The sequence below is a fragment of the Pyrus communis genome, chromosome 11 (genome assembly GCF_963583255.1).
Source record: "Pyrus communis chromosome 11, drPyrComm1.1, whole genome shotgun sequence".
NCBI lineage: Eukaryota > Viridiplantae > Streptophyta > Magnoliopsida > Rosales > Rosaceae > Pyrus > Pyrus communis.
The window spans coordinates 22,175,261-22,202,326 of NC_084813.1; the positions used below are offsets into that span (position 1 = coordinate 22,175,261).

Sequence of the window (27,066 nt, forward strand, 5' to 3'; positions counted from 1 at the left end):
CCGTAATATTCAGTGTCCTCAAGTATCGAATTTTAAATAGTAAGGTAAACTTTTATTTTTCACCATCGTTTTGGTAGGAAATCCCTAATAAAGTAGAAAGGGAAATCCAAGCTCAAAGCCCAAGTATTTCTTTTTTTGCTAAAACAAAGCCCACTATTTCTCTTTTTGGTTTGAAATATCTTAATAGGGATTGATGACAAAAAAATAAATCTTATATGTGATGAAGTTTGAAGAAGAAGTTATTTCCAAAATAATTTAGTTCCAAAAATTATAATATATATTAAATTTTTTTTCTCTAATTTTTTTTTTTCTAATATAGTTTTAGCACTCAATATTTTAGATTAAAGGTTATTTACACCTACCAAAAGTCAGAGAATTAGAAAAAAATTGTAGAAAAAAAATCTCACAACCATCCATTTGTTGGGTGCTACTCATATGCGTGCCATTTTCTGCGCGCCAAATAATTTGCATAGTTTGATTAGAAGCAGATGAGTGAAGTTATTTCATTTATTGCTATTAAATAAAAACCCAGTCATTGGATTTATAAATTGCGGAATAGCGTTCAAAATCAATCGGTCATTTGATAAATCAATCACTTGTCATGTTTTAATTAATTCTTAGCTTAGAATTCTAAAAGATATTTTTCTAAAGTATCGGGTTTGAAGCGTTTATCTCCTAACAATGTAATTGTTTCTTACAGTAGAAAAATGGGCATATAATTGAAAAGGGAAACCCTTAGTTTCTGCGAGTTTAATGACAAAACCCTTATGAGTATAAAAGTTTTGTTTTTTTTTTTTAATAAACAAATAGTAGTTCTTGACAAAACCCGAACTCCCTGCACCTTAACTTCACTCTACCATAATTTCTTATTTTTATTTAAATGTTGATGAGGCCCGAAACAGGTTCGGGCCAAACGACAAAGCTTTCAAACTTCGAATCTTCGAGTACATTAAATTAGAGAAAAACATACAACAACAGCGGCTGATGATCACAGAGCCATCTAAACTCATCACATCTAGTTCTTTGTACAACTCCCTCCTTGGATTAAACTATCCCTATATCCATCACAGTAAGCATCTCTACTAGCTACATGTCATTGCCATTACCTCCTGCGGTGATGGCGATGCCTGTCTAGCCTATCCCTACTATAAGTTGAAAGATCAAGGTCGTAGTCATTCCTGCTTCCATCGTTCCAACTTTCAGTATTGCCCGAGTCATAATTCTTTGGTGAATGACGAGAATTGGAGTATGGAAAAGAACCTTCATTGAATGACGGGATTCTTCTACCTCTGTCTGACTGGGACCTTCCGAAGGTAGGACTTCTTGGTGCTGAAGCACTACTTGAACTGTGAGAGTTGTATCCGTAATCATAACTAGCATATCTTGGAGGGTAACTAGATGGCGCAAAACCTGGATCAACGCCAGGAGGCCCATCGTCTCTATAATCCCTGGACCACCTTTGCTCGCGGTGATGCCCTCTGCTGACAGGTTCTGAATGATGGCTCACTCTGCTGTGTGAACGGTTCCTAGAGAGATCTTCAAATGCATGTCCAGGAGCCCAAAGTCTCTCATCAGCATTTTCTGGGATTGGTGCATTGACTCCTGGAAATTTGACCGTCTTCTTCCTCACTGGATCAGCAAAGTCTGTCTCAATAATTTCCCCATCCTCCTGTTCTTCCTTAATTTCCCCATCAGCGTATATTATTATCCCTGATGGCTGATCTTCATCATCTACATCTAAAAATGACAAGACAAGGTGTTATGACTTGAAAACAGAATTTAAATCTAAAAGGAAAAGGGAAGTACAATAAATTAAAAGTACGGCTAACAAATAGTTTTTTGAAACCTAGGTTTGATATTTCTAGAAAACAGGACGGTCAAGGGTGCTATCCAGGATTTTAGCACATCACTCTCCATAACCTGAGCACATGAAAATCCCATACATCACAAAGCAAAAAACCTCAAACATTTGCGAATGCTGGGTAATCTCTTCAAAATGCACATTGCACAGCCACAAACAATGCTGTACCAGAATCAAGCATTAAATTGCAATATTAAATTCTGAACTGTACTATTCGAATATGTTTCGAATGCACAGCCTAATCCCGCAAATAACATTTCAACCATAAGAGCTTCAGCAACTTTCCATTGATTATGCATCAAATCAGACCCACAAGCTTTTTTTCTGCCTAATAAAAATTTGACAAAGTAAATGAAGCTAGAGGACACAAGGGCCAGATCAATTCCCTGCTGAAAACCTAACTACTTTCTTTCTCCCTTTGATTGGTCATTGGCAAAATGGAATGTAAATTTGAAAACACTTCACCAAGTTTTTTCTTTTTTTGGTACTTCTGTGATGGAACTACAACAATTATTTATAATCGGTTACTTTAAGTGACTGCCAATTCAGTAAAATATATTCAAATACCTAGATATCCTGGTGGGTAACCAATTTCTCGCATTCTGTTAAGCCAAGGTGGTGGATCAAGCTCCTGCACACAAGCAAAAAAATAAATAAATAAATCGGTTCTTAATATTCTAGACTCATGTGACCACAAGCACATCATTAAGCTTCTATACTAATACAATCTGGAATAGGAGCTTAACGTTCAACTAACAGTATTTGCCTCATAATTCGAAGGAACACCAGTAGACAATAACAAGTGTTCTGTATTAAACACAATGAGTGATCACTTACCCCAAGACCCAAAAGCTTCCGTGTCTCAGCATCGAGGACACCAGGCCTTAAACCATCATACTTTCCAGCCGGAGAATTCTGATAGTATCGTGTTGGATTGCGAGAACTAGCATTCTGATTACGTTTGGACTTGAGCTGTTTACGGGCACTGTTGACAGCAGCATTGTTACGAGGCTTTGGACAATTTTTCAATGAATGACTATAAGAGCCACAATTGAAACAACGACTTGCATCATCTATAATCTCCAAGCCTCTGAAACAATAAATAAAAATAAAGAAAGAAGGATATCAAACATCTGCAAAACAACTTTTTGCTCATACGTAGAAGTCAGGCTGAAGACAACCATGAAATGGATTCAAACATTTCACCACCAGATTACCATACAAAGCATCCTGATTGTCATGTCATGACGAGATTAAGGATTAAATGAAGATCTCTACTTAGACACCTAACAATATTCAGAGCCCAATCACCCTTCACGCTTGATACTCATTATTCATTTTTAATTATCTGGTGTTTTCTCCCTCAAGAAGATCAAGGACATAAACATGTCTATCAGAAGGATTAAACCAAAACATGAAAAATGAGGAACCAACTACAAAAAATTTAACAAATATAGTAATACCATCATCATAAAACATAAAACCAATAACATGATCCTACTATATTTAAAATACTGATAAAAATGTTTACCCCTCTGCATTACTTGAGCCACCAGCCAAAGTCAAACCTAAGGCGTAACCCCGATCATACAGGGGCACATCATTGTTATCCAAAACATTGGATTCGTTGTTATCTGCCTTCCGTGTTTGGTTGTCCATCCAAAAAGACTGAACATGAAAGAATACTTCAGAAAAACTAACAAATGGTATTAAACAATGAAATTTATATAAAACATTCCGTTTTCTAGTTTTTGTGACAAACAGAGAAATTAACAAATTGAAGAAAGCTAAATCAGGAGATGTCAGCCAAGTATAACAACTAGTGGCTGCATAACTTTAGCAGCTAAGTATAATACGAAATTTTGATAAGTAATCAGAAAAGCACCCAAACTCAAGCAGACAAAACGCATATAGAGAAAAGTAGGCACAATAGCAGGACCATACCACCGCAGACGTCCTCTCTACGCCAACATGAAGAGCTGGAAAGAAGGTCTCTTCACCTGATTCCACTACTTCAATAGAATCCTGAAAGATCACATGATACAAGTAATCATAAACCCAACAGTCAAAAGAAAAACAAAAATAAGGCAAGAAAACACATCATCATAATTTTAGTCAACAAATCAAAACAGGGTAATAGCGATTTTATTGATTGGACTCTACCAATTGAAGACCTCTCATTCTCTAAGATACTCTTGCTTTAATGCCATATAACCAGAATTATAACAAAAAAAAAATTAAAAAATCATTCTTCAAAGTTTACTGCATTTCACAAGCCACCTCTCTATGCCAAATGTTCCAAATTACTTCCAAAACCTAGGATTGTTAAACTCAACCCGCCCCGAATTTTGAGCGAGTCTTCATTCAAACAGAAAATGGAAGTTAAACTTTCTTTAAAACTTAACACTTTGGATGATCCATCCCACAGAAAGTGACGTCACAAGATATAGTATTCAATATGATGAGCCAACTAAACGAGGAGTCTTACTTGAGATGAAGAAATATGCTTTGCATGCCACTCTGACCACTGCTGTAATAGTTCTTCAAGCTTTTGTTTACTAGCTCTAGAAAAATTATGACAATTCATTAAGAAATTGAGAAATGGAAAACTGCAATTGGACATAATCTATATGCTTTGTATTTTTTGCTTAAGTGCATATGAAAACATTATGCAACAATGGTTACTCCAACCCCACCTTGTCAACGACTCATATGTCACACGAACTGAAGCTTTATGTTCATCAACTGTCATTCTAGCTCTCTTAACACCTGATACAGCTTGCAATGTTGAATTACGGATAACAAAAATTCAAATATCATGGTATTAATGAAGAGAACCTACATTTCAGTATTCTTAATTTTAACATACTGCATTATATGGTTGAAGAAGTAAACCTATTTGCACATGCCACAAAGTTACACAGTTGGAAAGTGCTTGAAAATAAACAAGGAGAAAACCTTAAGAAAAAACAAATGTGGAAGAAGGATACAAGTGCCGCCCTTTTTGGGGACTTTAAAGGTACTTGAATCTTGGACAGGAAGGCAACCATTTTCATGCACCCTTGGGAACAAAACATTTGACTCCCCTGCAACTGTAACAGTTTCAGACAGTATACAATGAGCATCCCCGTCCTCGTTACCCCCTAATTTGATTCCTACATTTGCCGAACAAGAACTGTCCAAGGCAGGGAGGTTGTTTATGTCCTCGATTTCCATATCCGAATCACCTTCAACCAATTCTTTTTCAAGGTTTGATTCCAGCATGCAATGGCTAACTTCATATTGAACATCACTTTCATGCCTCAGGTTCTCACTGTTAGCTTGAACTTCACATTGAAAATCACCTTCCTGCCCCACATCCTCCCCATTTTCTTTAACTTCATATTGAACATCACTTTCGTGCCCCACATTCTCAATGACAGAATCACCACCAGAAGCAAGGAGACCAATAAAATTCTCGGATTCCATATTTACGAAGAAGCAACTTCTTTTGTAAGAGAACACCCAGAAAGTACTCTGCACTACATAAAAAATCATTGGTAGATCAGAAAACCAACCAAGTACGATACTGAACTCAAATACCGCCACTAAGTAAATTAAACTAAACACATGAACACACTCATGTATATTGTATATAAATATATTTCAAAAATTCGATCTTTAAGTTGAAATGTCCAATATTACGAAATAAAATTGGAGCTTTAAGAGTCGGGAACACCACCAAAATACAGTAATTATACAAAAAATAAAAATCAAATTAACCAGATATCCAGACCCCCACAACTCAAAAATCCAATCTTGAAGCATAAACCATAATCTATTAGTACTAATTTCACAAAAAAGTAAGAAATTTTTTAATTGAAAAGGAAACAAGTAGGCAATGACACAAGATTGCGAACAATTTTTAATTGAAATGGAAACAAGTTGGCAATGACACAAGATTGTGAACGGATTCAAGCTCCATTTCAAGCTAATTTACTTTCTTACCTAAAATCCAGGGTTTCTCGGCAACCAAACGGAAAAGAGAAAATTGATAGAAAAGGGCTCGAAATTAGGGATTTGAAGAGTGCAATTACCTTGAGTTGAGTGAGATTAGGGTCTCTGTACAGAAGCACCGCAGCTTCAATCGAAGTCCTGAGACGCCACGGATTCCGAGTGTGTGTGAGAAAGAGAGAGAGGCGATGATTGGGTGTGCTGCGGCGTACGGAACAACGCGGACTCGCCGCCGCAGCTATTTGTGGCTATATTTCTAGTGTGGAGAAATCATTGACTTTTGCTTTTTCTTTTTTTATTTTATTTTCTTACCTTGTTTGGATAAGAGATTAATGACTTGCAAAACTCTTGCCTTCACATGAGATATTTTGTTATTAAATCCAAAATTTCAATTTGTAACTCAAATCCCTCACTTCTAAGTAAAATTATAAGGTAAAAATTCAAGATGGTTAATGGCCTAGGGGGTAAAAGATTATGTGAGACAGAGTTATTCCATCACGTATCGTTGAGTTCATTTCGTATTACAATTATTCTATCACATATGTTACAGAGTATAATTTTGCCTAAAATTAGTGATTAATATACAACTTATTATTGGTTAATTTGGTTTGGTGTTTCTACATTTGATTCAAAGTTTGTAACCGGTTGTATTTGGGAGTCTTTCTCAAAGATAATCGTGTATCATGGTGTTGTAATGTAGATGGCTATCTGTTCTATGCACATTGTTGGTGTGGCTTCGATTGTGTGTGAAGATTGAGGAATGGCAACTGAGGAAAGGGGAGAACAATTGCAGCAACCCACAAGTCCCCAATCTGCTGCTGGTTTCTGCAGTGTCTACCGATGGAGAAAGCTTCGCAAGACTCAGGATCGCAAACAAGATGATGAAAGGCAAACAAGATGTTAAAACGAGAGACAAGCTTACAATTCTGCCTAAAACAACGACGAATGGCAACAAGTGTTTTGTGAACAACAAAAGGATTATGTTCAATACAAAAACCAAGTAAAGGCCGCTGATCTGCGTGTTTTGGCGTTGAAGTCTACGTTAATGGACAACAAAAGCATATTCTTCCCATCATTTAAAACAATTGGATTCCAAGGAGAGACATCTCTATATATCTGAGGCTACCAGTATTTGTTCGTCATATATTCAACTCTTGGATTACGAAGGAGCAACCTCATCGAAGTAAATATGTCGTAATGTGTTTTGAAAAATAGATCTCCGCGAGCTAATTGAAGCCTCTCCTTTGCATGGACATAATTGGTGATCAACACTGACAAGTGTACAAGGACTAAAAGGGGCTGATGCTGCGTGCCAACTTCAACAAGAGCTCTGGAACAAGCCGCCTTCTCGGAGGTGCCATAGCATCTTGCTCAAGAGCGTCCTTATCACCAGCATGTATCACGGAAACTAGATGGTCAAACAGTTCGTCTTTACCACCTCTTAGAGGATCCTGCATAGTGCTTCCAAGAGTCAGATGCCCCGAAAGGAATTTGTGATATCCTACTTCAGATCTCTTTATAACAATTTGAACCTTTAACGAGCATCGGTGCATTAAAATACGAATAGTAAATGGAGGTCGTAAGTTTTTAACAGTCACACTTGTAAAAGGCTCGCATCAGAAATATCACTTACTTGAAGAAACAAATCTGTATGAGTCTTTCCATCATATAGTATTAAGTCAGCTCGAGCTCCTGCCTTTTGAAGCACGTCTACGAAAACTTTACTGCATATAAAGACGCATCAGTTTCTGAAAATATCACACCATGATATATTCTGTGGAGAAGTTGAAGTTGTATTCAGATGTCTGTACTTCAAGGCCTAAACTAGTATTATACAGATCAAAATCCCATATTAATGTACATTAAGGGATTCTAACCTAGCGTCTGATGGTATCGAATAATCATCAGTTCCATGGAAAAGAGTGATAGGAGGCAAGAGAGAAACGGCACTCCTATTGCTTGGGTCCTTTACTTTAACTTCAGGAGAAAATTGATGCAAGGATTCTTCACCTTCCATAATGCTGCATGACACATCACCACAATAGCATCATGAAGTAACAAACAGGAAAATGTACAAAATAATTGATAGGAGTAGACCAAAGAGTGGCTAGCAAAATGTCACTTGGTTAGTACCTCAAAAAGATGGAACGATATAGTCCACGACTATCAAAATGGTCAACTAAATTGAACAAATTGTACCTGTGAGGAGCATATAAGAAAATTAGTGTACCCATCCATTGCCATCAATCAATAGATCTATCAACATGGTACTAAAGTAATGACTGGTTATCAGTCTCCGCAGCTCGATGCTACAACAAGCTGTGAGTGTAGTGCAGACTGTAGTGTTTATACGGAAAAGTACATGATCTGATGGAAGGATTTCTTTCAACTATCATATCCCATGCTTACCAATATCCATGTTTCTAGAATTTGAGTTTATTCGAACTAAATTCATTAAAGTTTCACTTGATTCATGATAATGCAACAAATAAACCTTACCCGCCGGATAAACCAAAATACGCCTTTATCCGGGAGACGCTCCAAGAAATGCTCTCTCCCTTGGATTCTTTGATTGCTTGATCCAAGAGAGCACAAGCAGAAATATGTGCACCGGCAGATTGTCCCATTAGATAGATTCTACTCAAAACAACCACAAAAGGACCAAAACATATAAATAAATATATATACTCAGCCAGTTTTGAGATGCATAGGGAAGGAAAGAACAAATATTAGACTGTGACCTGTTAGGGTCACCTCCATAATCTGCTATATTGTTGAAGACATATGAGATCCCCAGAGAAGCATCTTTCACCATATCACTGATGGTACCCTGGGGAAAGTTTCTGCAAGAATCATATATTGCATATCAACACTTATAGGGTAAAGGACATAACGGATGTGTAAACTGTTCGTTTGAGTAACATGATTCAAGTCTTCAATGCGTGCACAATGAACTATAAAAAACCAAAGGTTCATTTTACTTTTAGATCATGGAACGTGCTCAAGCTTCAGTGACTGGTTCTTTATATGGGAAACAGAAAACAAGGCATAAATTAACCAATTAGCCATGTTTGATCAGCTTGGTTGAACGGAAAAGAATACTTTAATGTGCTAATGTATCGGTCTAATAATCAGACACAGTGAACATGGTGTTTACGAGTCTATCAATGATTCACTGCCCAAGAATTTTTTTTTTTTTCAAATACTTCATATAGATCACCATATGCAAGTTAATGAAATCGTGCATTACAATTTGTACTGCTTTAACGAAAACAAATTACCTGTAATCAATGCATGCCACGATGATATCTCTTTCTGCCAATTGCAGACCTAAAAGAGAACCCCAAGCTTTATACCTAAACCAGCATGAAACTATAGAAACTTAATGTCAAACAACTAAATAAATGGCCACATATATATAACCAGAAACTTCAACTAAAGATGTTTTGCATGATACCCCAAAAAACGAAGAGAATATCATCTCCAGGCCGTTGTACTAATTCAAGAACAAAACTTATAAGAATTGATGAGCTAACAGCTCACATCTATTTAAAATCACTCACCCAATAATCCAGGCCCCACCAGTTACAAATACTACTACCGGTTTTTTTCCATCACTATTTGCAGGTAAATATAGATCCAACCTGTAAATGATACATGACATAAATGAGTGCACAGAAGTTGACAAAATCGCAATCAACTGTTTAAATTCCTTTCACAAAATCAACCTACCTATTTCTTGGTTGATCTCCATACACAATACTACGCCGGACCTGGCTTGAAAAGAAATAACATATAGCAACTGAAGAAAAATCAACAAACAAGTTATATTCCGGTCAAATGCACAGCTGACTATTCACTACATTAAAAGAACAAAACAAATAAAAACAGAAACTCTCATCATGTTAAGCAGACAAATCTACGTTCAGGAAGTAGGTCACGTCAAAGAATATAATGGCACGGTAGTGTGAAATCTACGGAGATGACTCTACTGAAGTCTTAGAGACGAGAATATTGAAATACATCAACAACAGTAATCAAACTTGGAGCTTTTCTGAAAGATTAGATGATCTGGATGGTGCAAAATCCCATCCAGGTGGCAAGTTCTTTCATCGATTAGCAACAAACCAAACAAATCACGACAGTGAAGCTCATCAAATGTGGTAGCATCCGAGCGGAAGCTTTTTGATTTTACGCAGGATAACCGACAATTTTCTTATAAGTTTGATCAGTGGATACTATTATTTGACGAAATTCAAAACGGATAACGAAAAGGGGAACGATTTATACGGGCAATGACTATGTAATACCAAGTAGTTACATAAACACACACACCTTGAAGAAATCCGGGCATAAGTAATATAGCATAACAACCAAGAGCAAGTAACTTTGTGATCCACAGATAGCCTAGCCTGAATGAAAATAAATGATTAGAAATAATCGAACAAAAAACTTCGATATAATTCACAAATTTGCTAGGCTGGTTAATTTTTTGTCCTACATTTCAATTTTCTTTCGGTTTCCTACAATTTTCTCGGCAACCAAACAGCGCTGAAGTCCAATAATTGAGCAAGGTGAAGATAGGAGGAGCTAAAGAAGAAGGAGAAGAAGAAGAATAGGTACCCGAGGCATTGAAGGAGCGTGAAGCTGAGGCTAGTAATCAAGTAAGTCTCTTTGGCAGCGTGACCAATGTCGTGGCTGAACGACTGCTGCCGGTGAGGCGGAGGCGCGGCGGAGGCTTGTTTCTTGGCGAGCCTGCGACGCCTCTTGTGGCTTGATGTATTGGTATTAGCAACAGGATAGCTCAAAAACCCAGAAAGGATGGGCGTCGCTGCTTGCGCATCTTCCGCCATGTAGTCTGCCTCGGAAGTGAAAGAATGCCGGAGAAGACGATCGGTTTCCGACGCCATAGCTGCTGGATGATAGCTCCAATATTTAGTAAAAGAAATGGATCTGAAAATGTTTTTTAGGATTTTTTGGTGACTGGTTGCTAATTTCGGTTGGCAACATTTTCACTAAGTTACCGTTAAACCATTAATTTTGAAGCTCGCGGTTGAGAACTCGAAGCCTCGAACCGTTGGAACCTGGAAGGTACCAGAAATTAAAAATTAAAGATGCATAAAAAGTAACGATGAAATAAATATTCAGGCCCACGATTTACAGTTGTGTACTTAAGTGGCGAAAGCATTTGTCGTTGTGTTAGTGTCGTTTTATTGTCATATACGTTATTTTAACTAGATGTGACATGTTAAATTCGTTATTTTAATAGACTCTTAACAGATGATACGTTAAATATCCGATTTGTTAACGAATCGTGTTGTTTTGTGTCGGATAAAACCTGTCATGCAAAAAATTATCTCGTTTGATGTTTAGATTTGACAACGATATCTTATCAGATTTATAACTGATGACCCCCGATAACAATCCTACTCAATTACAGGTTAATCAAAAATCTGTTAATTTTGTATCGTTTTCTGTCAATCTAACAAGTCGTGTAAGAAATAATCAAGTTTGCTGCTCAATTATTTCATTTTCCACTTCATTTATTTCAATTGGATAAAATATATTTATTTAACATAAAAGATAATATTTATAAATAAAAAATAAAAAATAAAGAATTAGATCAAAGATTCGCTTCTCTTTATGTAAACGATGAGAGCATCTTTTATGGTTAAAATTTTAGTTAAACACACACGAAAAACAATATTTAATGATTAATACTCTCAAAGTATCGTATACGCCGGAGCATTATAAAACTTGTAGGGAGAACTGAGAACCCTAATTCGAAGTAAAACTAGAGAATCGACACCACCTCGGTAGATATACTTTTTATCCATCTAGAATCCAAACGACAGTTTCGACAAATTCAGTGTATCAGACGTCAGTTTTTCCTGAATCGCAATTCAAGGAAATTTCCATCGACGTCCTTCCGAGTCTCATCCTCTTCTTCCGAGTCTCCGACTACTCTCTACCGCAACCACCATCTCTGAACAGCAGAAAGAGGAGTTTCCAGGAACCGAGCATAGCGGTGGATGAGGGGATGAACTGTCCTTCCGATCTTAGTCCACACGCTCAGATGGTAGGCAGAAGTTGCTGGGGCATGATACATGAGCTTCAATAGCTGTAAAATGTGTTCCAAGGAGGCAAGGAGGGAGGAAATTCATTAGGCTCTGAATTCTGATAAAAGGTTGAGATATTGCAAAAAATGAATACAGAAATCAATTTTTTACTTCACTAATACTTATTTGACTCCAAAATTACCAAGATTTTGATCTAAAAGGACCAAAAAATATTTGCCAACTTACCGTACTCTTGCAGAATATAATATTTTCATATCTATAATTATTGAGAAGAACAATGTTTGAAATGAGACGCAAGGGGCACTAACTCGGTGCATACTTTCATGTGCTTGTATCCATTTGTGTGTTTGTGGTGTGTGTGTGTGTGTGTGTGTGTGTGTTCAATATAATCGAAAAGAATTTAGCTTCAGGAACAAAGATGCCATTCCATAACCATAATGATGAAGAAAAGAACAGAAACACACCTGCCAGTACATGAATGCCTGTACAATGTTGCGCTGCCACCTACAAATATACATCACAAATTACGAAATGTTTGAAGTCAAAAGCAATAACAATGGAATAAGAATGTTTCTGTGACTAGAAAAAAGCAGCAGAGAAAATGGTTCCAAGCAACTCACGAGAACAATGATATAATCAGAAGGAAGCCAACTCCAACCTCAGCGTGTGAAGAGAGTATGCTGAGGGTAGTTGTATTTGACTCCACCCAAACACAAGGCTCTTCCAGGTACTTCCTGTTCACCATGACAGAAAGAGAAATAGATTGCTTAGTAAAGAACACAAGTAGATTTCAACTCATCGTCGGAAAGGTATTATTTAGTAAGACTGGATTGAACATCAAACCAAAAGTAAAAGTACTACAAGAATCCTGAATACAATCCTCATGCCCAGCACTCAGAATTACCAATTCTCAACTTAATAAACTTGGATTCAAACACCACAAGAAAATATCAAGCAACATTATTAAACATCAACTCTTCTACCTGTACAATGAGGATTGACTAAAATTGTGCCTAAGGAACTTGGCAACATGTTCAAGAGCCCGACAGAGAATGGGAATCAGTGCAACTGCAATAAAGATCGCACCATCAAACCAGACATAACAAGAAAATGAGGCTAACTTAGGTTGAAAACATAGAAAGAAGAAATCGAGAAGGAAACTTGAGGATTTAAGGAATGCTCACATTTTAGGCAAAGGTGTGATGTGACAAAGGTAATGCAGTATATCAAGTAGATAAAATCCTTAGTCGTGATTATTGGCTGAAAGTAAACTTGCAAAGCCTGCAAGTTCCAAGCCCTTGGTTTCTGAAAGGTAAAGGGTGCGTTAATAAAATATGAACGAGGGCAGCATATCCAAATTAATGAAGTAAGAAAGCAAGTGAATATGAGAAAGTATACCTACCCCATACAGCGAATACAAGGAATACAGAGACGAACATGCAGTGCCCATAAAGGAAAGCCGATACGCCCTATCTGAAAGGCTTTTTGGCACCAGTGGGAAAATTGCAAGCACAGCCACAAGAAACACCTGCAGGGAAGAAAGACAAACAAACTGAACCAATAACAACAGAGAATTATTAAATTCTAAGTAGAACTTAGCACGAGGCCATTTTTAACGCCTAAATTATGAATAGTTTGAACTTTTTTCTCTAAATTGGTGAAGTAAGTTTTGGATTCAAAAGAAGCACACATAGTTGTCACAGAGAAAGACCCTTGCCCAACTGAACCAGAATGACATTACAGCAGTTTATTTGCATTTGAAAAACCATAGAGTCAAAAGACAGAATAATTCAGGCTCAGAGAAGTGAATAAGCAGTTAATAAAATGTAAAACGTAAACTCTATAGAAAACTGTTTATTGAGACTGTCAATAGACAACATGGTTGCAAGGGAACAAGATAAATTGTGAATGGTCAATAACAAACAAAAAAACCTACGAGAAGTCATATGACATTTCTTCAAAATCAGGCTGATTTATAAACATCATACACCTTATAAGGAAATAGTTTGACAGATAGATAAGAAACTAAAAGAAAGCTGATTCTCTATGCATATACGTGGATATAAACGCGTGTTTGTATAGGTTACTCGTGTCTATCTATCAATCCATGAGTAGACTTGACAGTACCCAAGCGTTTACAGAAAACTGAATGGTTTTTCGATCCCAACGCATAGAAGTTGGAGGAGCTGCTGCTGCTGTCCCTGGAGTTCTGGGAGTTGAACCTACAAGCACCAATTCAAGGTCAATTCACTATAATCAACATATTCCAGGCTACTGAAGGCAACTAGAGTTTTCTTTTGAGATAAATTTCATTTCTTCCAAGGGAAACAGCAATTTAGGCAAATCTAACTTTTGTACCCAAAAAATTAAAGCATTCCAACCTGCGCTACGGGGCTGAGTTTGGTCATTTGTTGTCCGGGACGATGCAGATGGTCTCTTTGGCTGAGAAGAACTGCCTGACGACATCGCATCTACCATCAGCTCGGGATCCTATTCACAAAATCCAAGTATTGTTAAGATGCACGCAATTAAGAAAAATCTAACAAAATCCATGCATCTCCAACCAAATTACATTCCCCCAAAACATCAACCAACAAGGCACTCTTAATCTACGATAAAACTACACACGGAAATCCCTAAAGCATAATTCTTCAACCAAATGTTGACTTTAAAGTTGCACTCATGTGTCAAAAACTATTCCTTTGGAAACGAAGTAGCAAGATCTCACTTATACTCAGAAATCTAAAAGAAAAGAAGTCAACTGAATCAACAATTGAACGAGCTACTGAATCCTGCATAAACTTTCCAAAATCGAACCCCTACATTCGAATGAGGTTCTATAGAGGGCCAGCATGCATTCAAGCACCTCCAATTCGATTTCCCAAAACGTAAAATCTTGCCATTCAAAGAAAACCCCAGCAGTATAGATCGAGTACTCGGAGAAAGCAAAACCAATAACCCTTATCATCAAACAAAGAAACAGGGTACAAAACCCACAATTACCCAAATGGAAAAACCGACCCCAATTGCACAAAACAGAAGAAAACCAATTGAGATTCAAGTGTTCAGAGTCCAAATTCCGAAGAAACACATGCTAATTAACAACCAATCGATACAGGGTAATCACTGAAATTAAAGAAACTGCATAAAGAAGAGAGAGAGAGAGAGAGAGGACGGACGATGTAGCGTTGATAGAACTTGCGCTTGAAATGGTCGATGACGTCGCTGCGGGAGGACATGTGAGGAGGGATGAGGATGTTGGACCAGTAGTCGGCCCATCTGGGGTCGTTCTCGTAGTCGTAGGCCGCCGCCGCCACTCTCTTCAGCTGCTGTGGGTCCTCTCTCTCTTCCGCCATTTCTTCACTTCTTGAATTCTCGATCGCTTGATTGATTGGTTTAATTCCGTTCGTTCGTTCTTCCGATCACAGAGAGAGAGAGAGAGAGAGAGAGAGAGAGGGAGTCGTTTTGTACTGGTTAGTTTTCTTGCGGCGCAACCGAACTCTCCACTGCTATTCCTTTCTTTCGATGCCCGACGACGTCGTTTGGAGGACGTTTTCTTAATTTTGTTAGGTGAGTTGGCCTTTTGGGTTTGATGTTTTTCTATTAGGTCCAATAATTTTTGGATCTCAAGAAGACAAAAGTGAAAGCCCAATTATTTCTAGATTTATGGCCCGTTTGGATGTGTTTTTAGAATGGTTGAAAGCGTTTTTAGAAGAAAAAAAAATTTGGTTTAAAAAACACTTAAAGTGCTTTTTGCAAGAAATATCAGTTATGTTCTTCTTCCAGGAAACACTTTAAGTGCTTTCAGGATTTACTTATATTTTTACTAAGAATTGGTTCTAAAAATATTTTCCCTAAAAACATTTTTAGTCATTGTAAAAGCACATCCAAACGAGCACTTAATTTTATCAATTTGTTTTGAATATTTTCTTTCCCTTTGTCATGATTATTTATTGGAAGCTCTTCTTGGCACTCGAAAAAATTCATCATGCATTAATTCTATAAAAAAAAAATATATATTATATTTAGATTGCAAGATACCTTCCTTAGAATGACGATGACAATAAAATTATGAATTTGTTAGAAATCTTATTTGGTGTGACTAATTATCAAATACAAAATTCACTCAAAAGGCCTCAAATATTTACATATTTGTATTTGTATACCTTATTTTCTTTGCAGAATTCCTAATTGGTCCAGCTAAACTCATCAAAATGATATTCTTGTCTTCATAGTCGCTTGACTCGCTTCTTCAAGTCCAAATGGCAGCTAGAAGAGAGGAAGTGACTAGTCGACGCATCTTTTTTGCATAGGCTGCCCTCCAACAAGCTTCAATAACATTTCTTGCCCCTTCAGTTTCAAGAAATGTCATTTGTTCCCGAGTTTCATATATAGGCACAAAATTTCAGAAAATTATTCTAAACTAGTCTATCCACTGGAAGGAGTATCAAACTCTGGTGCAAGTAAACGAACACACTGTCCTGACAAACTCACCGACTAATTGGAGATACCATGTGAATCAATAAAGGAGGAGGTGTGGAAAATTGCTTGGCAACCTCTAAAAGCATCACAAGGACCATCCATATCGCCCATCTTTGCAACAACCACACACTCCAATTGGCTTATTTCTTCAACTCTCATTAGCTTCTTCATGTCCTCGAAATCCACTGCCCATAACACAGTTTGATAAACAAAATTAAACACGGTAACCAAAAATGAAATTTCGGGAACTCTGTGAGAACCTTAATCTAGTATGTACCTTTTGAATTATCAACCCAGTTGAAAATTGACCCTTTAAACTATTATTTTGGTAAATTAACCCCTTGAACTATTTAAAATAGTCAATTAACCCTTGCCATTAAATTGCGGAATTAATTCCATCAAATTGAAGGGCAAGTTAGCATTTCATCATTAATTGTTACTTGTTAGTTATAACTACCAATAAAATTTTAACACATGGACACAAAATAATTCAAAAGTATATAGCATAATGAGAAAACATTAAAAACCAAACATTTACATAAAGGACCATCTCACATTGTCATTACACTTTTTTTTTTTTTCCTTTCACATGTCATAATTACATTGTTGGTTATAGTTGACTAGTAAGAATTGATGAAGGAAAAACTAATTTTCCTTTGAATTTGACGAAATAGTGGATGAAATCTACCGACAATGGGTCAATTAGCTTATTTCAAATAGTTGAGGGAGTTAATTTACCAAAAAAATAGTTCATGGGGTCAATTACAACTGGAGTAATAGTTCAAGGGGTTAAATGACAGTTTACCCTTTGAATGAGGACTCAGGACCAACCATCCCTTTATACTTGGAATGAAAAGACCCTTATTAGTTTGTGGTTGACATGTTTGCCTTTCGTTTTTGCTTTTGATACAAGAAATGTTTAATGGTGAGAGGATCAAACACAAAACTTTAATTAGATTAAGATTAACTGGTTGAGATTGACGTAGACTGCTAGAAATAGAGTTTTCACCGGTAATGCATATAGAGCCCACACAGTTACATTTTATTTTGATCTTAGCTTGAAGGCGGAGAAAGGTATACAAGTGTCAGTCATCTACAACTAGGAGATACGGATACAGCTTTCACCGTTATTGCATGTAGAGCCTGCATATTATCTTATCTTAATCTTAGTCACACGGCCGAGAAAGGTATAAACGCATGCTGCTTTTTTGAGAGCGGGAAAAACTTTAATGCATAGTAATTTGGAGAGAAGATAATTCAGAATAATAAAATTATATATTTCTATTAAAACAACAAATACAGATACAATATACTGTATCAATGCATCTACATTACAAAAAGAATACAGAAATTGGGATCCTGGCAACAAAATCATGTTAGCAGAGAATACAAAAAATAAATGGAAAAAATGATATGATATGTGTAGGATTTACAAGAAATGAGCAACACAACACAGCCTAGCCTGGCTCAAACAGTTGGTTGAACTCTCAGTTGTTCCATATCCCAGATCTATCTATGGATATCGAAGTACTCGGGTTTCTCGGGTCTCTCTGGTCTCGACTCCAGCTGCTCTGAGTTTGATCCCCATGCTCCTGAGAGTCTCTACTCGCCCAGCTTCTCTGATTCTGGTACCCTTGCTCTCGGGAGTCTCTACTTTTCCAGCTACTCTGACTTTGATTGAAAAAACTCGCACTGTTGTCTTGACTACCGAATGCCATCCTCTGAAACATTCTAATTTGCGCAGAGTGTTCTGCAGAATCAAATATTTCGCTCTGGCCAGGTTTCATTCCGTTACTGAGATCTGATAATTCATCTAAGGAGTCGAAAGCCCTTACCACCTAGGAAAGTAACAACGATTATTAGTTATCTGCTGTACATGTAAATGTGGGTGAGTGTCATGCAATATTTTGTAAATACCTGTCTCATCCGTGGCCTTTTCGCAGCTGAATGGCGCACACAAGCTGAAGCTGCTTCAATCATTCTAAACATTTCATTCTCGATGTAATTCTTTTCCAGCCTTGGATCTGCCAGCCCTTCGAAGTCTTCACTTTCAAGTGCTTGACTAAGCAAAGGCCGAGCCTGGAAGAAAAATTAGCTATTATAATCTAGGACTTAACTTTGCCAGATTGAACCACAACAATCCATCAAAGTGTAAGCACAATACAGGTAAAATCTCCACCGCAAACATGCCCAACGGAAAGCAGTAATCTAAACGTGCCATTTGAGAATTGTGAGAATTAAAACTTTTGACTTGAGCCATTTGAGAATTCTCAGTAATGACATGCGTAACTGAGAATAAAAATTTTGGACTTGATCCCTTTAAAATTCTAAACACAATTCGACCCCTCCATAATTGATGGAAAAAGAAAAAATCCGGAATTTGGCAAAAAACAGTATCACAATGATATGCATAGATGCACTTTTGAAAAGAAATAACTCCCACCACCTACAGGGAGATAGCAACAATGTTTATGAATTTACCCATTCAACTAGGCTCTCATCACCTAATGGCTGAGAAGAATCCACAGGTTTGCGACCTGTAATTAGCTCCAATAGCACAACACCATAAGAGTAAACATCAGACTTGTCCGTCAACTTTCCACTTGTTGCATATTCTGGCGCCATGTATCTAAAAATCCCACAATTCTATTCATCAGAACATATGAACAGCAAGTGATGCCATGAATAGAAAGATTGAAGAAATGGGGAGGATCCTTATCCAATAAAGTGAAGAAATCTACCCGAATGTTCCCATTACTCTTGTGGTCACATGAGTATTTGAATCCAATGTTAGCTTTGCAAGCCCAAAATCTGCAACCTGTTAGTAAGAGAAAATTCATCTTTAGAACAATTGCTATCAAATGACTAGCAATCAGAAACAGAAAAACCAAGCTCTGGCTGCCAGTTATTGTTAGAGGAGTCATTCCATGAATATATGATTATCAGGCTACTAAACAGCTCTTGCTTAGAAGTAGATGGAAATGGGTTTGTGTTACAAGCACTACAAGCAACCACTATAACCCGATACAAGCTTTTTTTCATGAAAATTATGGTTATATAAACAGACACACCTGAGCTTCAAAGTTGCTATCCAAAAGGATGTTTGACGACTTAATATCTCTGTGAATAATGCGAGGATGACCTGATAAACACATTAAAACAAAATAATGAGAAAGAGAGAATAAGATGTTCGAAGGCCTGACAATAAATACAGCGATGGATAAACAAACTTTGCACAACTTTGAGTGAAAATAGCTAATTTTATATTTATAAAGATTTATTTCATTTATTTAACTAGCCTTTGGGTTACCATATTGGAAATAAAAACTTTAAACAATAGAGCACAATTAAATTCAGAAATGAAGCTTGTTTGTATGAAAGATGTCATTGTGTTGACAGCAAAGAAATTCTTCCCAATTGTTAATATTACTTGGAGAGTTGAAGGCCTTGGAAATTAGTGTGAACCATAAACTCTCATGTACAGGGCCCTCGCTTACACTTAGTTTCTGTATGATCATTGACTAATGGCTGTCGCATAGAATCAATCACTGTTTGTACTGAATGGAAATTTACGGCAAAAGGAAAGGAAACTGTTCATTGAATTAACAAATAATAGAACAGTTGCCAGTGTTTGTACTCGAACAAACCAAGGTCTAGAAAAGTCAAATCTGAAATTGGGAGGTCGAGAACAGAAGAATAAACTCACAATCTTCATGTAAGTAAGCTATTCCACGAGCTGCACCAGCAGCAACCTTGACTCTGGTTGCCCAATCCAGAACTGGCATGCCCTCACCTGTAGTTTTCAATAGAGGAAAGTTAAAAGAGGTACAATTTTTCACAAGATACTTACACGCAAACGAGAATTACACTTCAAAATTATGCTCCACATTTACCCCAACGTAGACAAGAGAACTACATGCACTGACTTTGAAGCATAAATTACCAAGCACCATTTGCAGCATTAGCAAATTATTTGGCAGAGGTTAACGTAGCCATCACTTATAAGACTACTAGTTAATAATTCAATTAAAAGACATCTATATCAAACCCAACAGGATATACCACAAGCCCCCTAATTTTGTTCCTGAACATATTAGATTGGTCTTGCTTTCAAAATCAGAAGACTCACCATGAAGATGGTAATGAAGGGTATCATTGGGAACGAAGTCGTAGACAAGCAACCTTTGATGCTCAGATATACAATAACCAACCAGGGAAACCAAATGGCGATGGTGTACTCGACTAATAATTTCAACTTCAGCTTTAAACTCACGTTCCCCTTGTCCCCCACCAATTTTGAGCTGTTTTACAGCAACTTCTCTTTCATCTTCCAAAACACCTTTGTATACACAACCAAATCCACCTTCACCCAAAAGGTTCTGTTTTGAAAACCCATTTGTGGCTTTGCTTAGTTCTTCGTAGGTGAACCATGACTTTGAATTGTTTACGCCACCATCTGATTGTGCATACATCAAATCACTGCCAGAACTATTTCCTACGAGGGGAGCTGGAGAATAGGGCTTAAGAAATACCGAATCTGGAGAGCAGAAAAAAGTTCATTAGTTTGAATCCGATTACCTCATCTCACATTCAACTAAAGCTTGCTAGCTAACTCAAAAGCTTACTTCTAATATGATTTTCTACAATGTTAAAGCCTAAAGGTCGTATAAGAGCTAATGGTGCTAAAAGAAAGTAGAATGGCAGAAAACAACAAGAAGATAAAGCAATTTTTAATAAGCAAGCTCATCCAATTCGTATAAAACAGCTGCTACAGTTACCATTCAAGTAGTGCATGCTCAATGAGTTACCTGAATTCTGCGATGAAGCAAAGGGGGAAGGCATGTTGTAGGCAAAATTTTCTCCAGCTCTTCTTTTCTTCTGCTTCTTTCTGTACCACACCGCCATGACAACAAGACTGAGCACCAGGAATCCAACTACAATTCCAATTGCCACAGCTCCTCCAGTGTTTAACCCTCCTTTCTTTCCGGATGTGGCATTTGACGTCACATTGGCACCAGTGGTTGACCTTGCAGTTGGCTTCTGTGGTAAGGGAGTGGGACTTGACGAATTACTACTAGGCACGGTAGGAGAAGTAACAGGAGGTGAAGAAGATGAAGGGACCGAAGGAGGTGGTGATTGCACCGTGGGTGCAGGGGGAGAGTTATCAGCTGGTGGAAGAGCAGATTTGGAGCCAGATGGAGGAGGTGTGACGGTCGGGGATGGAGGAGATTTTTTTGGTGCCTCTCCTTGTGGTGGTGGTGGAGAAGCGGACGAAGGGGGCGGGACCTCAGCTGGAGGAGGTGGGGACTTTGTGGACTTAGGTGGAGGTGAGGCTTCTGCTGGAGGTGGGGTAGATTGGGGAGGGGGAGAACCCTTTGATGCAGGTGGTGGGGGTTCAGACGTAGCCGGAGGATAGGCAGCTGGTGGCGAAGGTGGTGGTGATGCTGGAGGAGGTGATGACGGGGGTGATGCCGGAGGCGATGGGGGTGGAGCCTGAGACGTGGAAGGCGGTGGAGCCTGAGGCGTGGAAGGCGGTGGAGCCTGAGGCGTGGAAGGCGGTGGAGCCTGAGGCGTGGAAGGCGGTGGAGCCTGCGGCGTGGAAGGCGGTGGAGCCTGAGGCGTGGAAGGTGGTGGAGCCTTATGCGTGGAAGGCGGTGGTGAAGTTGGTGGTGGAGTTGACGGCGGTGGTGACGATTTTGGAGTGGGAGCAGCTGATGATACTGGAGGACGAGATTGGGCAGGGGGAGGTGAAGCGTCAGAAGGGGTTGCAGTAGTAGTTGGGGTAGTTGAAGAATTTGATGGGGGTGGTGACGGGGTATCAGGTGAAGTTGGTGGGACCGCAGAAGGGGAAGAATTTGGAGAAGGTGAGGTTGTTGAAGACATGTTTGTGTGGAATTGAATGCTAAATTTTGCTTATTTTTGGCTTATTATATCAATTCCATCACCAAACTTTCCAAATTCAATGACAACAATGGTGACTTTCACTGATGATTATACAACAGATGCCATTACATTACAAAAATACAATCCCCAAATGTCAGAAAACCCTAATTCAAAATTTCCAGGCAAAATCCAATGTCTTCTTCTAACTCCTTCACTGTTTCCCAAAACCCCGGAAAGTTTCAGATCAACCAAAATTCACAAAATCTAAGCACTACCCAGTTCCCAGAACCCCCGAAAGAACAAATTTAACAACCAAATCCCCAAAATTTGAGCACAAATCAGATCAAAAAAACCCACCATCTGCAAGCTTCCAGCTTTAAAACCCAGATCTACACTGCAAAGTTCAAAACTTTACTGGGCAAATGCAGCAACCCAGATCTACACTACAAAGTTCAGAACTTTACTGGGCAAATGCAGCAACCCAGATCTTTAAAACAGTTCAAAAACAAAACTCAGAAGCTAAAAGCTCGAGCAAATTCGTACTTATCTCGTAAATGGTGGAATTGCCGCAATGCCGCAATGTTTTCCCGAGAAAATTTGATATTTTTGTAGAAAAAGGTAAAAGAGCCGGAGAAAAAAGTTATAAACCCACAAAATACGCGAGTTAACGTGGGGCGACTTCGGAAGTAGAGTGTCTGCCTGTCTCTATCTCTCCAGTGACCAGTGAGTGAGAGACTCCACATGCAGAGTTGCAGTTGGCAGCCAAAAACAATGATTGCAAAATTACTTCACAGCATGATCACAAATTTTATGCTTAGCATAATGTAACGCCTTCATCGGCTCTTAGCTGTTCCTTCCTGTATATCTTTTTGTTTTGAATTTTTATTTTTTGTTCATTTTTTTTCTCCTAATTGAATTTTAAAGGGGTGTATTCAATTGGGAATTTGAGAGATTTTAACAGATTTATAAATCTAGGATTTTTATAGAGTTTAACTGATTTATAGAGATTTCATGTAAAATTTTGATTCAATTTCCTCGAAATCTCATGGAGAAAGGTAAAATTTGTGGATGCTTAAAATACATTACAAAATCTCTCAAATTCCCTATAATTCCTCAACTTTTCCAAATTCTTTAAATTAAAATTCTAATTGAATACACCTGAAATGTTATAAACTTCTTTAAAATTATAATTGAATACAACCGAATTTCTAAGGATTTTAATAAATTATCTTAAAATCTTGATTGAATACACATTGAATTTCAGATAATCACTTAAAATCCTTATTGAATACCCCTAGATTCATTAAAAGAATTAAAATCCCTCAAAATTCCAATTGAATACACCCCCCTTAGTAATGTTCTCAACAGATATTATTCATACTCTTTTTTTTTTTTTCAAAGATATTATTCAACCTCTTACTTGATGTGGTTGGAAGAAAAAAAAAAAAAAAAAAAACTCTTGATGTGCAAGTTTACTTCTACACTTCTATGTCCAGTTTCCCCACGTACTATCATAGGTGTTAAAATTAAAAAGAACTTATATTCAATGTATATTTTCTTTGTAAAGAAAAAGTATACAAATTTGAGGGCAACTAACCACATTTTTTTTCTTTTAAATTATTGAATTATATTAAAGAACAACCCTTTCAAGTTGTTTTCCATATAAACCGTTCCAAGCTTTAAACTTGATTTTAGGTAAAACTTATTGTGTGTGTGAAGCCAAAAATAATCAAGAAAAATATAGAGGCGACACGTGGATTTTTGGGTATTAAAAGACAAGATTATCCTCAAGCCATATCGAAACTCCTACGCGCGAACAACGGACAATCATCATTGAATCAATGTCAAAAGTGATTAAGATAGGTATTTATTCAAAACCTATTTCATCCATCCTCCCCACAAGGTAACCTCCAAATATTCATTCAAAGTAGGATTAATTACCTAAATTAATTAATTGATTTTCAAATTAATTTCCTAATTGATTGCAAGATATTATGGTGACATAATATCTTGCAATTACACCCAATAAACCACCAAATGTGGCCAGTTCCCACCTCTCCAAAGGGGGCCGGCCACACCCCTATAAATATCACTTCCTCCAAAAACCTAAGTTGAATCCTCTTGCAAAATTCTCTAAATTCTCCAAACACTTTTCCCCCAAAATTCTAACTTTGGCATCAGAGGTTCTTCGGCCAAAGCCCCCCCCCCCCCCCAAAAAAAATCATCGTGGGCATGTGAGGCTCTTGGCCTTGAGCTAAGGTATTAATTGTTTTTCCAGTAGCATTTTCGTCCAATAACAAGAAGGAAGAAATTTACATCCACAGTGTGCATTATTTGTGTTTGCGTTGCCAAAGGCGCCCCTCCCTTTCAAGAGGATTGTTAGCATGTTAAGCCCTAGTAAGTTTCTTTGCTTTGCATTGAATTAAATCGTATGATTCATCGCTTGTGTGTGCTCCCGTCAAATCTTTTGAGTTTCATTCTTGAGCATGTTCCGTATGTGGAAACAATAGCTGGCAACGGTGGCTAATACCTAATAAGCTAAAAGCAAAATGAAAAAATCTTATTGAGAGGGTGTTCACGTCTAACTTGTAAAAAGTTACATTGCTTGACCAACAAGGCTTTCACTCTGTTAGGTTAAAAACTTTTGCAGTTGAAGCACTGCGTGGTTGTGTTAATTTTGCATCAAGGGGAGGTGAATAAACAAAGTTTTTGTATGAAGACGGCCGAAAATTATCAAAGATGTGTGAGAAGTAAATGAAATGTGTGGATAGCACGTCTTAAAACAGAATAGTCAAATAACAAGGCTGCGTAGGACTTGAAATCAATTAATAAACAAATACTGTGAGATCTCATTCTCTCACTGCCAGCAGTCTCCCAACAGCCATGATCTCCGAATGTGCGCATGTTGATCAAACGGCAATAAACAATTCTACAAAATTCAATTTTTTTTTTTTTAATACATCGATATTTTTACATTAAGAAGATAGATAGTTTGGTTAAACCACACAATGGGCAATCTAATTTGGTATCAAATTCAGCATCCACGAGATTCGAACCTAAGAATTCTTGCTTCCAAGTTAAGAGAAATACCATCAGACTGTAGTACTGAGTAGCAAACCCAGCTTTTAATTTGTTTTATTTGTTTCATTTGCTCTCCAACTACAAGTAAGTGAGGAGAGATTTTTGGGGTGTCGAAAACACGGTCTAGTACACTAACTGTATATATATATATATGTGTGTGTGTGTCTAGAAGGTTTATCATTATCGCTCTGCCAACGCATAAGTGTGAATATAATCTATGCAGGTCTTTTTCATTTGGGATTATAAGGTGCTCTCGAAGTTACGAAGGAGGAGGGCTTTTGTCTTTTAGTTGTTTTATAAGGTCGTTTAAATTAATTAATGTAAATCCATCTCATAATCTTGAAATCTTCAACTCAAAGGCTTTGATTGAATGAGAGGTTTGTTGGTTGAGGTAATGATAGAAAATATGGCATGCAAGCTCTCTCTAATTATTTTATGTTGGTGTACAACTTAATGTGGCTTTTGCTTTGTCCTATAGTGTAACAAGGGCATTGACCTAAAAATATTGCAACAAGGCCAGGCCTTTCTATGAATATGATATAGTATGTGAAAAACATATAAACTAGCATTTGAATATGGCACTTGAGATTTGGAAACCAATAGGGGTGTGATGTTTTTTTATAGCCAAGGAAAAGGATATGATTTAGAGTTTTGATTAGATTTTATGAATTGATACTCTTACTTTATGGTTATGACTATGACTATGACATTCAATCATGAAATTTGTCGAGTGTAAATATAGTGATAATGATGAGTGCTGATTGTTAATTTGAACGATGATAGTTGTAAGGTGACGATAATTCTAAAGTTAAGTGGCTGGCATTTATTTTTAAAATAATGGTTTTTGGATACGTTTATTTGAAAAATAATTGTGAATGGATTTGAGGGTGAGATGATGACATTAGCCTTGTAAAATTCTAACTGTTTTAGGATCTAATGATTTTTTTTTTTTTGAATAGTGTGATATTTTATACTACTATAATTAATGAAAATGATTTTAAACTGGAGTGCACGAGAGACGTATTCTACCCAAACCAACTTCTCTAACCCCCATATGCAAAAAATAACAATATATTTAGATGATATTAAAGATTGGTTGTCATATGTAAACTCAATTCGTTAATAAAACGTTCACTCTTGCTTAAGGTCATGTGTTCAAACTCTCCTCTCCCGTCACAGCTCATATAAGAAAAGGAAAATACAAACTTTTCTAAAATCTCAAATGTCAAAGTTCATCTCAAAAATTGAAAACTGATATTTCTCGTAATAGAATAAAAACATTGGAATATGATATTTTAAAAAGTTTTCTACAACTAGCACTACATATTAATGATATTCCTTTCTTTAGGGAGGTCTCAGTTTTGGCTTATGAACGACGAGTTCAATATTTGAATAGGGTTAATCATTGTTTGATTTAGCTTAAATATACATCTCGAGATTACTGTATTTAACTAAAAAAAAGAGTAATTTCTTAGGGGCTAATAGAAAAATGGGCTTTAGCAGTATTGGACTCCTCCAAGGCTCCAACAAACATACTTGTTTCATATAAACCCGCAGCTAATGACCAAACGGCCGCGGAATCCCATTCCCAACGGCACAAACCGCGTTCGTAAACGCGCGCACTTCAAATTTCTTCCTCTCCCTCTCTCCAACTCCAACTCCGATTTCTCAGCTGAGGTACGCCCT

General features: G+C 37.3%; 4 protein-coding genes across 5 annotated transcripts; all 4 read right to left on the reverse strand.

Moving 5' to 3' along the window:
• Window positions 1-852: 852 nt before the first annotated feature.
• LOC137707814 (uncharacterized) lies at window positions 853-6,149 on the reverse strand. Of its 2 annotated transcripts, none has more exons than XM_068446729.1 (9): window positions 5,938-6,149; window positions 4,852-5,377; window positions 4,558-4,639; window positions 4,350-4,425; window positions 3,806-3,886; window positions 3,393-3,529; window positions 2,699-2,951; window positions 2,429-2,492; window positions 853-1,737 (listed from the first exon to the last, which is right to left on the reverse strand). In XM_068446729.1, the coding sequence occupies exons 2-9, from the start codon at window positions 5,327-5,329 to the stop codon at window positions 1,103-1,105; spliced, it is 1,806 nt and encodes a 601-aa protein (XP_068302830.1). In that variant the 5' UTR covers window positions 5,330-5,377; window positions 5,938-6,149; the 3' UTR covers window positions 853-1,102. The 2 variants fall into 2 exon arrangements, with proteins under 2 accessions (XP_068302830.1, XP_068302831.1); XM_068446730.1 differs by having other exon boundaries at window positions 4,852-5,382.
• Window positions 6,150-6,752: 603 nt separating this feature from the next.
• On the reverse strand, window positions 6,753-10,965 carry LOC137708761 (probable isoprenylcysteine alpha-carbonyl methylesterase ICMEL2). Its single transcript, XM_068447914.1, has 11 exons — window positions 10,478-10,965; window positions 10,190-10,266; window positions 9,587-9,656; window positions 9,418-9,498; window positions 9,136-9,210; window positions 8,596-8,697; window positions 8,354-8,491; window positions 7,988-8,053; window positions 7,732-7,875; window positions 7,488-7,578; window positions 6,753-7,305 (listed from the first exon to the last, which is right to left on the reverse strand). The coding sequence occupies exons 1-11, from the start codon at window positions 10,762-10,764 to the stop codon at window positions 7,144-7,146; spliced, it is 1,293 nt and encodes a 430-aa protein (XP_068304015.1). The 5' UTR covers window positions 10,765-10,965; the 3' UTR covers window positions 6,753-7,143.
• Window positions 10,966-11,550: 585 nt separating this feature from the next.
• Window positions 11,551-15,384, reverse strand: LOC137707866 (uncharacterized). Its single transcript, XM_068446797.1, has 9 exons — window positions 15,114-15,384; window positions 14,316-14,424; window positions 14,062-14,156; window positions 13,337-13,462; window positions 13,119-13,239; window positions 12,918-13,002; window positions 12,555-12,668; window positions 12,399-12,438; window positions 11,551-11,975 (listed from the first exon to the last, which is right to left on the reverse strand). Exons 1-9 carry the CDS (start codon window positions 15,288-15,290, stop codon window positions 11,823-11,825), a joined length of 1,020 nt encoding a protein of 339 aa, XP_068302898.1. The 5' UTR covers window positions 15,291-15,384; the 3' UTR covers window positions 11,551-11,822.
• A 2,288-nt stretch (window positions 15,385-17,672) lies between these two features.
• Window positions 17,673-23,074, reverse strand: LOC137749586 (proline-rich receptor-like protein kinase PERK8). The gene is made up of 8 exons (XM_068489707.1): window positions 21,225-23,074; window positions 20,546-20,953; window positions 20,123-20,209; window positions 19,488-19,558; window positions 19,158-19,234; window positions 18,898-19,045; window positions 18,334-18,495; window positions 17,673-18,254 (listed from the first exon to the last, which is right to left on the reverse strand). The coding sequence occupies exons 1-8, from the start codon at window positions 22,297-22,299 to the stop codon at window positions 17,904-17,906; spliced, it is 2,379 nt and encodes a 792-aa protein (XP_068345808.1). The 5' UTR covers window positions 22,300-23,074; the 3' UTR covers window positions 17,673-17,903.
• Window positions 23,075-27,066: the final 3,992 nt, after the last annotated feature.

Excerpts from the sequence above, each read along its gene's own strand:
- LOC137707814 (XM_068446729.1), bottom strand. The coding sequence starts at position 5,329 with ATGGAATCCGAGAATTTTATTGGTCTCCTTGCTTCTGGTGGTGATTCT. Across the intron at positions 3,887-4,349 it reads AGCATATTTCTTCATCTCAA|GATTCTATTGAAGTAGTGGA; the intron begins GTAAGACTCCTC and ends GTGATCTTTCAG. Across the intron at positions 2,952-3,392 it reads GGCTCAAGTAATGCAGAGGG|AGGCTTGGAGATTATAGATG; the intron begins GTAAACATTTTT and ends TTATTGTTTCAG.
- LOC137708761 (XM_068447914.1), bottom strand. The coding sequence starts at position 10,764 with ATGGCGTCGGAAACCGATCGTCTTCTCCGGCATTCTTTCACTTCCGAG. Across the intron at positions 8,698-9,135 it reads GTGGCATGCATTGATTACAG|AAACTTTCCCCAGGGTACCA; the intron begins GTAATTTGTTTT and ends TGATTCTTGCAG. Across the intron at positions 8,054-8,353 it reads TATTTTGGTTTATCCGGCGG|GTACAATTTGTTCAATTTAG; the intron begins GTAAGGTTTATT and ends TGCTCCTCACAG.
- LOC137707866 (XM_068446797.1), bottom strand. The coding sequence starts at position 15,290 with ATGGCGGAAGAGAGAGAGGACCCACAGCAGCTGAAGAGAGTGGCGGCG. Across the intron at positions 12,669-12,917 it reads AGTCAATCCTCATTGTACAG|GAAGTACCTGGAAGAGCCTT; the intron begins GTAGAAGAGTTG and ends CATGGTGAACAG. Across the intron at positions 11,976-12,398 it reads AGGCATTCATGTACTGGCAG|CTATTGAAGCTCATGTATCA; the intron begins GTGTGTTTCTGT and ends CACATTTTACAG.
- LOC137749586 (XM_068489707.1), bottom strand. The coding sequence starts at position 22,299 with ATGTCTTCAACAACCTCACCTTCTCCAAATTCTTCCCCTTCTGCGGTC. Across the intron at positions 19,235-19,487 it reads ATAGCAACTTTGAAGCTCAG|GTTGCAGATTTTGGGCTTGC; the intron begins GTGTGTCTGTTT and ends TCTTACTAACAG. Across the intron at positions 18,255-18,333 it reads AAAGGCCACGGATGAGACAG|GTGGTAAGGGCTTTCGACTC; the intron begins GTATTTACAAAA and ends TTACTTTCCTAG.